Source organism: Musca autumnalis, unplaced genomic scaffold (genome assembly GCF_047663935.1).
Source record: "Musca autumnalis isolate F117 unplaced genomic scaffold, ASM4766393v1 scaffold_5, whole genome shotgun sequence".
In the NCBI taxonomy this organism is placed as follows: domain Eukaryota; kingdom Metazoa; phylum Arthropoda; class Insecta; order Diptera; family Muscidae; genus Musca; species Musca autumnalis.
In genome coordinates, this window is record NW_027412088.1 from 206,262,139 (window position 1) to 206,275,247 (window position 13,109).

General features: G+C 33.8%; 1 protein-coding gene across 3 annotated transcripts in view; it reads right to left on the bottom strand.

The window, feature by feature from the left end:
• The window catches only part of Ptr (patched domain-containing protein), a 94,247-nt gene that overhangs the window by 5,894 nt on the left and 75,244 nt on the right, over positions 1-13,109 (bottom strand). For 2 of the 3 annotated variants that reach the window (XM_073988267.1, XM_073988268.1), the window contains exons 2-8: positions 10,561-10,691; positions 10,343-10,488; positions 2,204-2,418; positions 1,961-2,142; positions 961-1,304; positions 559-897; positions 173-486 (exon numbers count right to left, since the gene is read on the bottom strand). In XM_073988267.1, the coding sequence (XP_073844368.1) occupies positions 173-486; positions 559-897; positions 961-1,304; positions 1,961-2,142; positions 2,204-2,418; positions 10,343-10,488; positions 10,561-10,691 (1,671 nt within the window). Of the gene's footprint in view, positions 1-172; positions 487-558; positions 898-960; positions 1,305-1,960; positions 2,143-2,203; positions 2,419-8,828; positions 9,799-10,081; positions 10,489-10,560; positions 10,692-13,109 lie in introns of those variants that run through there. The other variant, XR_012413063.1, reaches the window with a different exon arrangement.

The window sequence follows — 13,109 nt, forward strand, 5'->3', positions numbered from 1 at the left end:
ATAAGAAATCCACTGGATTTCAAATTATAGTTTCGAAAATGTCAAATAAAATTATTTGGCGTATACGCTATAGAATTGACATTTGAAATCCACTGAATTTCGTTAATCTGAACATACTATAAGATTCCGAAACCACAGCTGAAATAATCTCTTTCAATGTCGCTCAACTCACCTGCATACGATATGGAAATTCACGATAATAATCATCTTCACGATCGAAAAATTCCACTGAATAAGAATCTGAACGTGAAAGCTTGCGTCGTTCCAAACCCTCCTTGATTTGGGTAATGCCATAACAAGCACCAGCGAGATAGGCACCAAAAATCAAAATAATTAAAAATTTGCACCAATTGTTGTTGATAATGGCTGACAATTTGTCACGGAAGAATTTCATTAAAATGTGATCTTTGTTATCGGTGGGATTGTCGGGATCTTCACGGTTGATACCACCCGACATAATGGCTCTATAGAAAATGTTACGTTTTTCTGCAAAAAAAAAAAAAGAGGGACATTTATTAATTTTCTCATTTAGGAATGTTGTTACTCTCAATCTCTTACCCTTTAAGGCCACCGATAATGGCTGGACCTTGCAACCGAATATGGCATGCCGGTTTTGTTCTTCCCTATAACCTGAGATGGCCATGCAGGCAGCAAAGAAGGTAACATGCCACAAGAATGTGAAACCCACAGCAAATACCGAATATTTACAAAAGATTTGCACTGAACGGAAGGGACTAATGATGCCAATCCAGAAAGATATCAAATCTGTCAAGGAGGTTATGGTAATGGAAACAGCTGCCTCAGACATCATGTGGGCCATGCGATCGGGTACCGACATTTTCAACGAAGTTCGACGCCAAGCAGCCAACATAACAAAGGTGTCATCGATGCCAATACCTAAAGGAATAGAGGAACAATTTAGAAACCACAAATTAAAGAGATTCAATTCAAAATACTTACCAATCATCAAAAATGGTGCTGCCAAATTGATGCCAATAAATTCAATACCCAAATACATGGCCAAACCGAAAGCAGCACAAGTGGCCATAACGGCTGAAATGTTACCCATTAAACCCAACCAAGGTTTGGAACGTACAGCATCACCCATCATACAAGTGATGACACTAAATAAGGCCATTAAAATAAATGTGGAACTAAAATAGGGCACCACCGTTTGTGTGTTCTTTTCCAATTCATGATCCAAAGTCCGGGAGGCAAAATAGGCCACTGAAATGTGTTTAAACAGACCGGTATTTTCTGCCTCGCCGACTACATGCAAAAATTTTTCTTCCCATTCGGCACCTCTGCAAAAACAAGAGACATAATGGTTAAAATCTTCTTTACACTGTCATCTATAACAAGTGTCTATGTTGGTCAAATAAGTGGTTTATTTAACAGATATTCAATGAAAATGGCAATTTAAATTACACATTTTATTAAAATCCATTTGGTGTAAATGCAGCATAAAACCAAATTTACTTGTCATTTAGTTGACAGATATTCAATGAAATTGACAACTTAAATGTTTATTTTATTTTTAGTTTTAAAATCCGTTTGTTGTAAATTCAGCTTAATAGTAAATTCGAGTTGATTTCAATTGTCAATTCCTTTGCGTACACGTCAGATGAAAACTCATCTGAAATCCATTTGATTTCATTTGACGTTTAAGCAATGGCATTGACAGTTGAAATCGAGTGGATTTCGTAAATGTAAACGTACTATAAGTATCATTGATGGGTGTTAAACAGGATTTATGTGACAAACAATATACACAAGTCAGTGTGTTCGTTTACTCAAAATTTTTACAAATTGTTACTGGATGTTGTTCGTTTACTCTACAGTACAATGCAAAAGACATTAGCCGATTACAAGAAGTTACTGAACTTGTACAAATTTGTACAAATTGTTGAGTAAACGAACACACCTAATGTGTGTAAAATAAATCGACTTTACTACTTACTTTGCATCTTGCCGTTTGGTATCCGCCGTCACAAAATATACCAATTGTATAGCTGGCACACTTATAATAATATTATCCTCGGTGACTTTGGTACCACCAAAAAATACCGGAAATGCATGGGCATCCCATGTCACTGGATTAAACATCAAGGGAAATGTCAAGTTCAATTCTCCCGACTCAATCTGCAACAACAGAAACTTTTTATTACTTATCTGAGAAAAAGAGGAGATAACCTTGACTTACATCATCCATAATATAGTCCAAATTGAGAATATCATTTTCAAAGCACTCATTCTCCCATCTGGCACATGCATCCTTATACGTAAACGTTTCTCCATCATATGTCACTGTGGCATTTTGTATAATATTATCCAATTGACGTAATTCTTTGAATACTTCACGACGTATCATATTGTCATTGCCATCTTTTGGTATGACAATTACACGACCAAAACGTCCTATAAAATAATTTGAAAAAAAAAAACAAAGATGTTAAAAAAAATTGGAAAAAAAGTTAAAAATAATTGCAAAAATACTATTAAAGATCTTTTGACGTTAGTGAAAAATTGATTGCTTTTTTTACACGTAGGCAATAAAATAGTCAACAACAATAAAACTAAACTGCAAAATAATAGAAATTGTGAAAAATATTGGAATAGAAGCTTGTTTAATGCGATGCTATAGATGGAAGATACTCAAAACCTGCTTAAGACATGTTGGCGGATTGTTAAAAATTGCCCTACAATCACATTGACCCAGAGAATGGAATGCCTGACACCAAGAAACCAATACACATGATGAGATTAATCATGGAAATCGAATCCAAATTTACATCCCACAATGCCATATATCCGGCCACACCCATTTCAATGGATATCACAGAGAAAGCTACCCACATGGGGGCACAAAATATTTGGTATGAATATAAATGAAATAATCATCATGGCACCAATAACCATGGACTGGATCGAGGTGGGGCGCACCAATTCAAATTGATCGAAGAACACAAAATAAGGATGGAATATGATGACATTTAAAGGTGAATCTTTGCAAATTTGTCGCATGTCGCGGTAAGTGGACATCTCGTATGTGGGGTTAAACGGCGTTTGCACTAGAGCTTTTTGCCGGGTTAACCTTTTTTTATAAGGATTTATTTAACGTTTGCGCTATGGAATTGAAATGCAGTGGGTTTGTTAAATCCAGCTAAATGCAAACGTTGTATTGCTATGTAAGTGTTAAATGTGATTTACATTAGCTCTTATTATGAACTCTAATGTAAACGAACTCTTATTTCCGTTTTTTCAACAAAAGACTGTTAGTCCCAATTTACATTAGGCGAGTTTACTTGCGGCAATTGTCAGTTTGTAGGTGAAAGAGGGGGCTGAGAGGCAAAGGGTTACCATATGTCTCGCCTCTTTCTCCATCAAACTGACAATTGCCACAAGTAAACTCGCCCAATGTAAATTGGGACTTATAGATAGAGTAGGAATATTCCAGCAAAAAAAAATGGATGTGGTGCAATGTATATTTATGATTTCACTACATCCTATGATGCAGTCCACACGGAGTTATGAAAAATTCACTCCGTTCGATACATTTTATAAGCAGTTGGTTTAGAGATCCCTACAAAAAACTGTTGCCTGATCCCTTTAAGCAGCGACACATTTCTTCAAAAGACAAACAAGACTGAATACATTTCGAAGAATTTGTTATAAAATAAAAAATACAAACTACGCAATGGAATTGAAATTTGACATAAACCTCTCGACGTAATTTTTGTTTCTGCCGTTCAGATTCGACGAAAGAAGTGTTATAGCTCATTTAGACTAGCCATAAATCCTCAACTGGATTTAATTAATCCAGTACAAATCTCATTGCATTTAGATATACCTTTGGAGGATTTAAATGGCAGTCAGCTGATTTTTGTTCGTAGCACAACTACCAAGTTAGATGCATCAGCCCATCTGATCGAATTCGAAACGCCACAAGAAGTTGTTGTAAATTGAATTCGTCTCAAAAAACATACGGCAAATTACAAATTTATTGCTTAATATAAAAAATGCTAGCACATTATGCTACCAATGCTAACTAATGAGCAAATAATGAATTATTATTAGAAAACTTCGCAAATAAAAAGTATTTGCAAGTTCTTGCAAGTACTTTCTACAATTTCCATTCCTCTTTTATTGAAGAAATTTGTTATTGAACAGCATTTTGTAAAAGTTTGTACAAACTTTTGGGTTATCGAACAGGCCTATTTTATCGTTTAGACATCGTAAACATTAGTCTAGGTTGATTAAAATCAACTTTGTATATCAATGCAAATTTATTTTTTTTCGCCTTGTTTACAAATTTTGACATTTAAAATTATTTTTGTTGTAGAAATTCAACGATGCATCTACCTTGTTTCTTGTGCCAGCTTGCAACTTTTTATATTTTCTAGCAACATGTTGCAAAAAAACAGAGTTGTATACGAAGATTTATGCCGGATTTAAAATAAATCCACTCAATACGAGGATTTATTTTTGTATGGGAAATCTGGTAGATTATCTCCGGATTTAGCAAATAAATCCTGAAAATTCGCTAAGCCCGACTAATGAGGTCATATCTAAATGGCCTATTATCGCATAAGGCTCTTTAGTCCGTGTTTATACAGGGAAAGTTGTGGGAAAGAAAATTGTGTTTATGGGCGTGGAAGTAGAGAGGAATAAGAGGGGGTACACACACATCTGTACTGGTAAATTCTGTTTTGTTTCGTTTTTCTTCGTATACAACCTGAAGTTGGCTGCAGATTTGTTTTTGCATTTTCTTTCATTTTATTTTCAATGTCGAGAAACAAACAACAGCGAAGACAATTGAATAAAAAACCTTTTAGAGGAAGAACTATTTTTTTTAAGCAAAAACAATTCGAAATAACTGGAAATATCAAAATTAAAACGCTTATGGCTATATTACACCATATGCTTTTTCACATGTATGACATCAGCTGGCCTGTATATCGTGTGATATAGCCATTAACACTCCTTGAAAGAGTTGTTCCCTTCTGGGCCGTTCCCTGGGGAAATAGTTTTCATTCTTCAATTTGTTATCTAGTGTAATTAATGAGTAAATTTCTATGTATTCTATGAAGTGAGTAATTTTGTTAAACGTTCAGTTTTGCTTTTACTACGTGATCATACGCGTATGGACACAACGTTTACCCCTTCTTTGGTCATATTCACACATTTATTGTTCTTTTTTTTCAGATATATGTATTTATATTGTTCATATTAAGTTGCATGTTTTGTTCAATTACTATTACGTTTTGAGTTTAGAAAATAAAAGAACGCAGCAATGGCAACAAATAATCATAAAATATATTGCGCTTTTTTGTCGGTTTGCTTCTTCACAATTGTCACCAAAAAACCCCTCCTGGGTAATAAATCTAATGAACAATCGTCACCACCGCCATCATTATCATTGGAAAACAAAACAATTGAATTGCTTTTCTTTGGATGGATGGATAATGGCTACAATGACGATGTTTTGTTGTTACAAATTATGTTGGAGATTTGTTTAGGCAAAATAGAAAAAAATCAAGGCGAAATGTGCAATATGAAAGGAAACTTTAGAGAGAGAATTGTGGATAAGTAAGATTTTTAGGGAGAGGGTTTAAAGTTGGATTTAAAAACAAGGATAAATCGGTTTTTAAATCTAACATGTTTTATAAAACATACAAGTGTAAAATGTGTTTAATACTTTGATTTTAATAGGTGTGTTCGTTTTCTCAATAATTTGTACAAGTCCAGTAACTTCTTTTAAACTATTAAAGTGGGGTACACACGATCAGTTTTGCTCAAATAATCGGTTGTTTGCCAGTGAGGGCATACTTTTTGTCAGTCATCAGGCAACCAGAAAATATTTTGTGGTTGCTGGACAGTTTGACACTTATCAATATTTCCGAAAAATCGACAGTCAAAACTGATCATGTGTACCTCGCTTAAGGTCTTTCGCATTATAGTGTAGAGTAAACGAACAACATCTAGTAACAATTTGTACAAATTTTGAGTAAACGAACACACATAATATTAGAATTGAAATGTTTGTAATGACACGTTTACATATAAGCGGAATTAAAAAATCCACTGGATTACAAATGTCAATAGGTCTGTTCGATAGCCCAAAAATTTGTACAAACTATTCGATAACAAACTTGTTCAGTTCAAGAGAAATAAGAAGTACTTGCAAGAACTTACAAGTACTTTTTACTTGCGAAGTTATCAAACAGGCTAAATATAATTAAATCCTCATAAAGAAGGTTAAACTGGCAAAATGCTCTAATGTAAACATACCTTAAAAGGTGGTTTAGTTAGTCCTGGTCCACACTAGAGTGATTTCGTTGAAAAAATTGCATGAAATTATGCGTCTCTAGATCGTCTTCCATAGTAGAGCAAAATCATAAAATTGGTGTAGTGGGGAATTCGATTTAAGAACGCCTAATTTCATGAAATTTTTAATGAAATTCGCGCTAGTGTGGACCGGGACTTAATTGAATGATAGAGCCCAATTTACATCTAACATATTTTATAAAACATGCGTCATTTAAATTGTCAATTCCATAGAATATTTTTCAAATAAATGACGTATGTTCCTTAAATACTAGTTTTAAGTGCAAGTGTGAAGCGGACTTAACCGACTGAGATTCTGCTAAATCATAATGACTAAACTGAGAGATTTAAACAAAATTTCAAAAGAAGTGTGCTTTGAACTAAACACATAGAGTCATCCAAGCAAGTAAGTTCTATCCATCCATCTGTCAGTCAGTGTTATTCTAACCCTGCGTTTACAAATGACAGGACAGTTGACTTCATGTATTGGTTGTCAAAATCCCAAAACTTGCCTTTGTGACGTAGGCGTCCAGACAACTACAAAATCAGTTGTAAAATTATGAATGAAAATCACCGAATTCCTTTTGTTTTCCGTTAACATATTTTGTTTTTGTTCATTTTCTTTTGTTTTCAACACATTTCAATTATTATCTCACACATTTTTACAAAAAATGTCAAAATTTTGTTAACCCGGCTGTCTGTGAAAGAATGATGGACAGCTGGTAGCCAAACGACAAATGTATGTATGTGTTAGTAAATCAGAGCTGTATTTGAAGACAAACTGTCTAGTGTAAACGCCTAGTAAGAAAACACAAATTTACCCTGCGTTTACACATGACAGGACAGTTGACTTCATGTATTGATTGTCAAAATCCCACAACTTGCCTGTGTGACGTAGGCGTTCACGCAACTGCAAAAACGGTTGTAAAATAATGAATGAAAATCGTCGATTTCTTTTTGTTTTCGGTTCAAATATTTTGTTTTTGTTTCATCTCAGTCCTATTGTCTTTTTTGTTATTTGAAATAGTTTTGTTTTCATTTATTCAAAAATGTCCATGTTTACTGTCTACGAAAATTACCAGACAGTGCCGAGGCAACTAGCCAAATGTTTGTATGTATTTGTAAATCAGAGTTGTATTTGCAGACAGTCTGTATTGTGTAAACGCCAAGTAAAGATACAATTAAGTAGATCACCAAAAAATAAATAGGTTAAGGCCAAGCACGGTGGATGGTTGAGGTTAAGGCAAATCATGACCTCGGCTAACTTCTTGTGACAAAATTTACATGAGTCATCTTTAGTTAATTACAACCACGCCACAACCATCATCTTCAAGGGAAAACATTTATGCATTCCAATAACAATTCAATGATTCAATTGAAAACAAACAAAAAAAAAAAATAGACAAAAGTCAAACTGCACTTCAAGCTTTGTTTGAAATGAGATACACCAAAAAATTAAATGAAATGGGTGTGGGAATAAAAGATGAGTAAATAAAGACGGGTCATGGCCCAAAACAAAGATCGGCAATGAACATACGGCACAGAAAAAAATTGTTATTGTATAAAAAATAACAAATTACCTAGAAACAACAACAACAAAAAGATTGCTTTTTTGGCATGGGACCCCACACATGATTTTAGTTTTTGTGGCGGCCTTTTGATTGGAAATTAAAAACCTTGTGAGATTCTTGATTTTTTGTGAATTAGTTCATCACCCGAACTTTGCTTAAAATGATCCAGTGTTCCTTATTCTCTTCCCTCTTATGAAGAATTTGCCATTAGTCATTTGTGATGAAACAACCCAAAGCTCAGCTCAGTAGTGCCTTCAATTGGTTTTTCTTTCATTACAAATTCTTGTTTACAGCTACTTTTCTACACCGCCACTTTAAGAATCAGAGGCAATGCTGCTCTCAAATGATGATCATAATAATTTTATGCATCCCCATACATGTGTATTCCGTATGTATGAATGTTCGTTATGTGTATCTTTCTTATTAAGTGACGTACAATGGAGAAAACAGAAAGTCCCAGAAAGAAAATGTTTTACTAAAGTGAACGACAATGATTGAAGCTTCCAGACAATTCGTTGGATTTTTTCAACAGATTTCCAGTGACTTGCTCTAATACAAGATACACAAACAGCATGGTATGCATGTGAGCAAATTAAATAAGGCAGGTCAAATTGTTGGGAATGAAAAGGCCTTCAATGCAAGGCCCTATTAGAAAGCTGTGCTCATAGAATTTTCATATAAAATTGAACTTATCACGACACTGGAAATCAAAGCACTTCCAGGGGGCAAGTCGTTCTAAATTTAGATGGAGCCCCAATATTTCTTCCACACTTCCGATGTTTTAGATATTTCTTTTCAGTAGATTTTACTATGGTTTGAGATATAGGACTCTGAGAGGACCATATACATTATAGTCATAATAATAGTTATGGTAAACATATTTTTGTGCCAAAAACATTAATTACAGCGTCTATTGTTTTTTGTGGGAACAAATCAAAATTTACTCGGGATAATCTCTCATATATTTTCAATCAGCAAAGAATAAAAATATTTGAATATTTTCTCAAAGCAAGGCCCCTCTTGGCCGAGGCCCTCTAGCCTCTGCTGACCCATCTTAAAGAAGAACTATCACCAGCGTCATCCACAACATCATCAAATGAACCGAGAACCCACCGCCGAGTGATGCTGCTGGGCTGAGTGGCAGAGGGCACACAACAAACTACGTATGAGAATAATTCTTCTAGAGATCTGTATGACAGTTTGTGTGTGTGTGTACGAACACATGTCCAACGTGCAAACATATTTAAATTTACAGCTTAGTTTAGTAAATTGAATTAAATCGCGCTCTTATTATTTTTTATTTAAGCTGAAAACAGACACATTCCCATCATCAACGCTTAAATTGAAATGTAAAGAATTGAATGAACGCAAGCAAACAAACGAAGCAGAATGGTGGTGATGATCTGAAATGACTTCAAAAAAAAAAATCGGTCATAAAAAAACAACAACAAAAGAAGAAAATAGAAAACGAAAGTCAACGCCTACCCATTGACATGACTTGGTGCTTTTTGGCACTTTTTGAATGGATGAATGGAACTTAAATGGAAATTCATAACAGAGATTGTCATGTGTAGATCACTAGTTTGAGGAAGATTGCCTAGTGGATTGATCGTCATCTCAAAAACAAAACTTTCACATGTGCGATTTCGCAGAGTTGGATTCATTTTTTGGAGTTCATCAATGATAAGTGCAATGACAACCATCCATAAATGTTTAATGACTTTACAGCGCATTTATTTCAAGACGTTCATAGGGCGTATAAGTATTGTCGTAACATATACGCACTATAATCTGAAATATTGAGATTGATTGTGAATCTCAATATTTAAGAACTAATAGACAAATTATCACAATGAATCGTTTTTAAGACAAAACAAAAATATATGCTCTGTTCCAGAACCTGGAAGAAGCTACTATTTTTTACTACGATAACATTTTTTCCTGTATTTTATCGGAAAAAAATTGTAAAAATTAGAAGATTTTTGCAGTTCTGGAACAGACCAATAAATTTATCTATAACTAATAATTGGTCTGTTCCTTTACTTTTAAAAGTGGTAACTGTGGCAGAAAATGGTAAAAGTGGTGAACTGTTCTCATATAAATTGTATGCTTTTAAAAGTAAGGGAACAATTTGCGGGTAAAAAGTGGTAAAAACTGGTAACCTCTGGCACGTAAAGGAACACGACTAATGCTTCGTTCCTATTAGCTACCTCATAGAGAAGTTCTACTGTATTTTCAAATAGAAATAAGTAAAAGAAGTCTTATCGCAAAGAGTGCTATCTATCACGATTTTTTAACACAATGGGAAATGGGACTCTTGTCACTCGCCGAGTTGAAATAATACGAGACAAGTTTTATTTTTTCAAATATTTGGAAAATTTTACATCGTATATTTTCTTGCCAATCACAATGAATTTAATATTTGTGCTTATCTTCACACTTACCCGGTCTTGTAATACGTCCAACATTAAAACGATGTGTATAATTAACCTTAAAATACTGTTCAACTATGGCCCTTTCAGCTTTACCCTCACCATTTATGGGTGAGAATAGATATTCTGGATCAATTTGATATTTTAATTGTTGATAACTGTAACGAAAGAAATTCATTTATTATAATGGAAATATTCATCAATTGGTTATTTTTTTAATATTAACTTACCCCGTAATACATAGTAACGTTAATAATATTGGCACAATTATAAAATATCCTGGATGTCGGGCAATAAATTTACCCAAATAAAAGAAGGTTTTATTTAACGTATTGTCCACACAAGATATGCCACAAGCCATCTGAAAAGAAAATACAATACAAATTAAAGGAGATTAATTTAAGGTTGAAAAGGATATTTTAAGTTCATATTTATTTGTTGAAGTTGTAAAAAAGCACTACAAATATCTTGAAGTGGCAACTTTGCAAGTCATATGCAATGGGACTTACAATGTCAAATTCAGTGCTATGTAAACGTACTGTCATTTTCTGTTATCTAATCGACTGTTATATAATTGCAGATCATCGTCTTTTTAGGTGATATTTTGTACTAGTTATTACGAAACGTTAAGCCGAAAACACATTCAACGTTTCAGTAAAGTTGGGTGTCATTTCTGATAAAAGAATAAAAGAGTCAGGACAACATAGCTCCATTTCTTCTTTATTCGTTTGTCGGAATTGACGCCCAACTTTATAGCTCATTTAGACTAGTCATAAATCCTCGACTGGATTTAATAAATCCAGTACAAATCTCATTGCATTTAGATACACCTTTTGGAGGTTTTAAATAGCAGTCAGCTGATGTGTGTTCATAGCACAATTACCAAGGTAGGTGCATCAGCCCATCTGATCGAATTTGAAACGTTAAAAAAAGTTGTTGTAAATTGAATTCGTCCCAAAAAAAAAATACGCCAAATTACAAACTTATTGTTTAATATTGAAAATGTTAGAACATTATGCTACTAATGCTAACTAAAGATCAAATAAAGAATTATTTTATTGCTCAGACATCGTAAATATTAGTCTTGTTTGATTAAAATCATCTTTGTACATCAAAACAACTTTAATTTTTGCCGCCTTGTTTACAAATTTTGACAATTTAAATTATTTTTATTGTAGCAATTCACCGATGCATCTACCTTGTTTCTTGTGCCAGCTAGCAACTTTTTGCATTTTCTAGCAACATGTTGCAAAAACCAGAGTTGTATACGAGGATTTATGCCGGATTTAAACCAAATCCACTCAATACGAGGATTTATTTTTGTATGGGAAATCTGGTAGATTTTGGCTGGATTTAGCAAATAAAACCTGATATTGTGCTAAATCCGACTAATGATGTCATATCTAAATGGTCTATTACTGAAGCGTTGGATGTCTTTTCGTCTTCACTAAATTCTGTCTTTTTACACAAAAGCAGTAAAAGAAAGCGAAATGAGAGAATAATTTTGACAATTGTTTGCTGGGAACTTGCTAACCCTGCGTTTACACATGACAGGACACTTGAGTTCATGTATTAATTGTCAAAACCCCAAAACTTGCCGGTGTGACGTAGGCGTCCCGACAACTGCAAAAACAATTGTAAACTTATAGGTATGTTATGTCTTTGTCGGGTTAATCTTCCTTATGAGGATTTGTTTGACGTTGAATTTACATTTAAAACCCAGTGGGTTTGTCCGGTTATATATAAACGTACTATTATGAATGATTTCTTTTTATTTTCCGTTCACATATTTTGTTTTTGTTCATATTCTTTTGTTTTCGATACATTTTAATTATTATCTCACACATTTTTACAAAAAATGTCAAAAATTTGTCAATGGACAGGTAGGAGACAAACGACAAATGTATGTACATATGTGTTACTACATCAGAGTTGTATTTGGAGACAAATTATCTGGTGTAAACGCCTTGTAAAGGTTGCTATAAGAATTTTTCTCGGCAACATTTAGGGGTAGTTTACACTATATGTAAATGTCATATGACATGAAATTTTCTATCATTATATAGTCGCTAATATGTGCAATATTGGAGATTTTCATTACGCCATTTACTTTGTGCGTCCACACCAGCAAAAATGTAATAAAATTACGTCTCCGCATTGCATGCGTGGGTAGATATGGAATGTTTTTATTTCGTGTCATATAACATAGATAGATAGTGTAAACTACCTCTTAGCAATTACGATCAGCTGTTTTACAATCATCTGTTAATGGTTCAAAGTAAAAAAGTAAAAAGTAAACAGACACCTTCCCAGCAAAAACCAGCAAGCAATCAGCTTGCTTGCCAAAACAGAACAATTTGTCCGCCAAAAGAAGAAAACACGTTGTATTTTACTAAAAATAAAAAAGAAAATGAAACAAAAAAGTATTTTTTCCATTTTACAAATTTGTTCTCCATAAAACAATACAATTAAACTATGCTATTTCCACAATAAAATAGTTTTTAATTTTCACAAACTTAAATGAACAAAAAACTAAAAACAGATGATTGACTGTTTTCAGGAAGAAGAAGAATTGCTAGTGCTTGCTAGAAGAAATTTGTCCAGCAAGAATTTGCAAGCTCTCAGTGAAAGAACTGTCAAAACGTCTCTCTCGAATCGCGCTCTTTTGCTGGTTTTTTGTGTTAACAGACGATTACTAGCAACAATTGGTACAAGTTGTTACCAATTTTAGGGTAACCAGCAGACCTAATATTGCGATTCCGCCATTTATTATTTTATT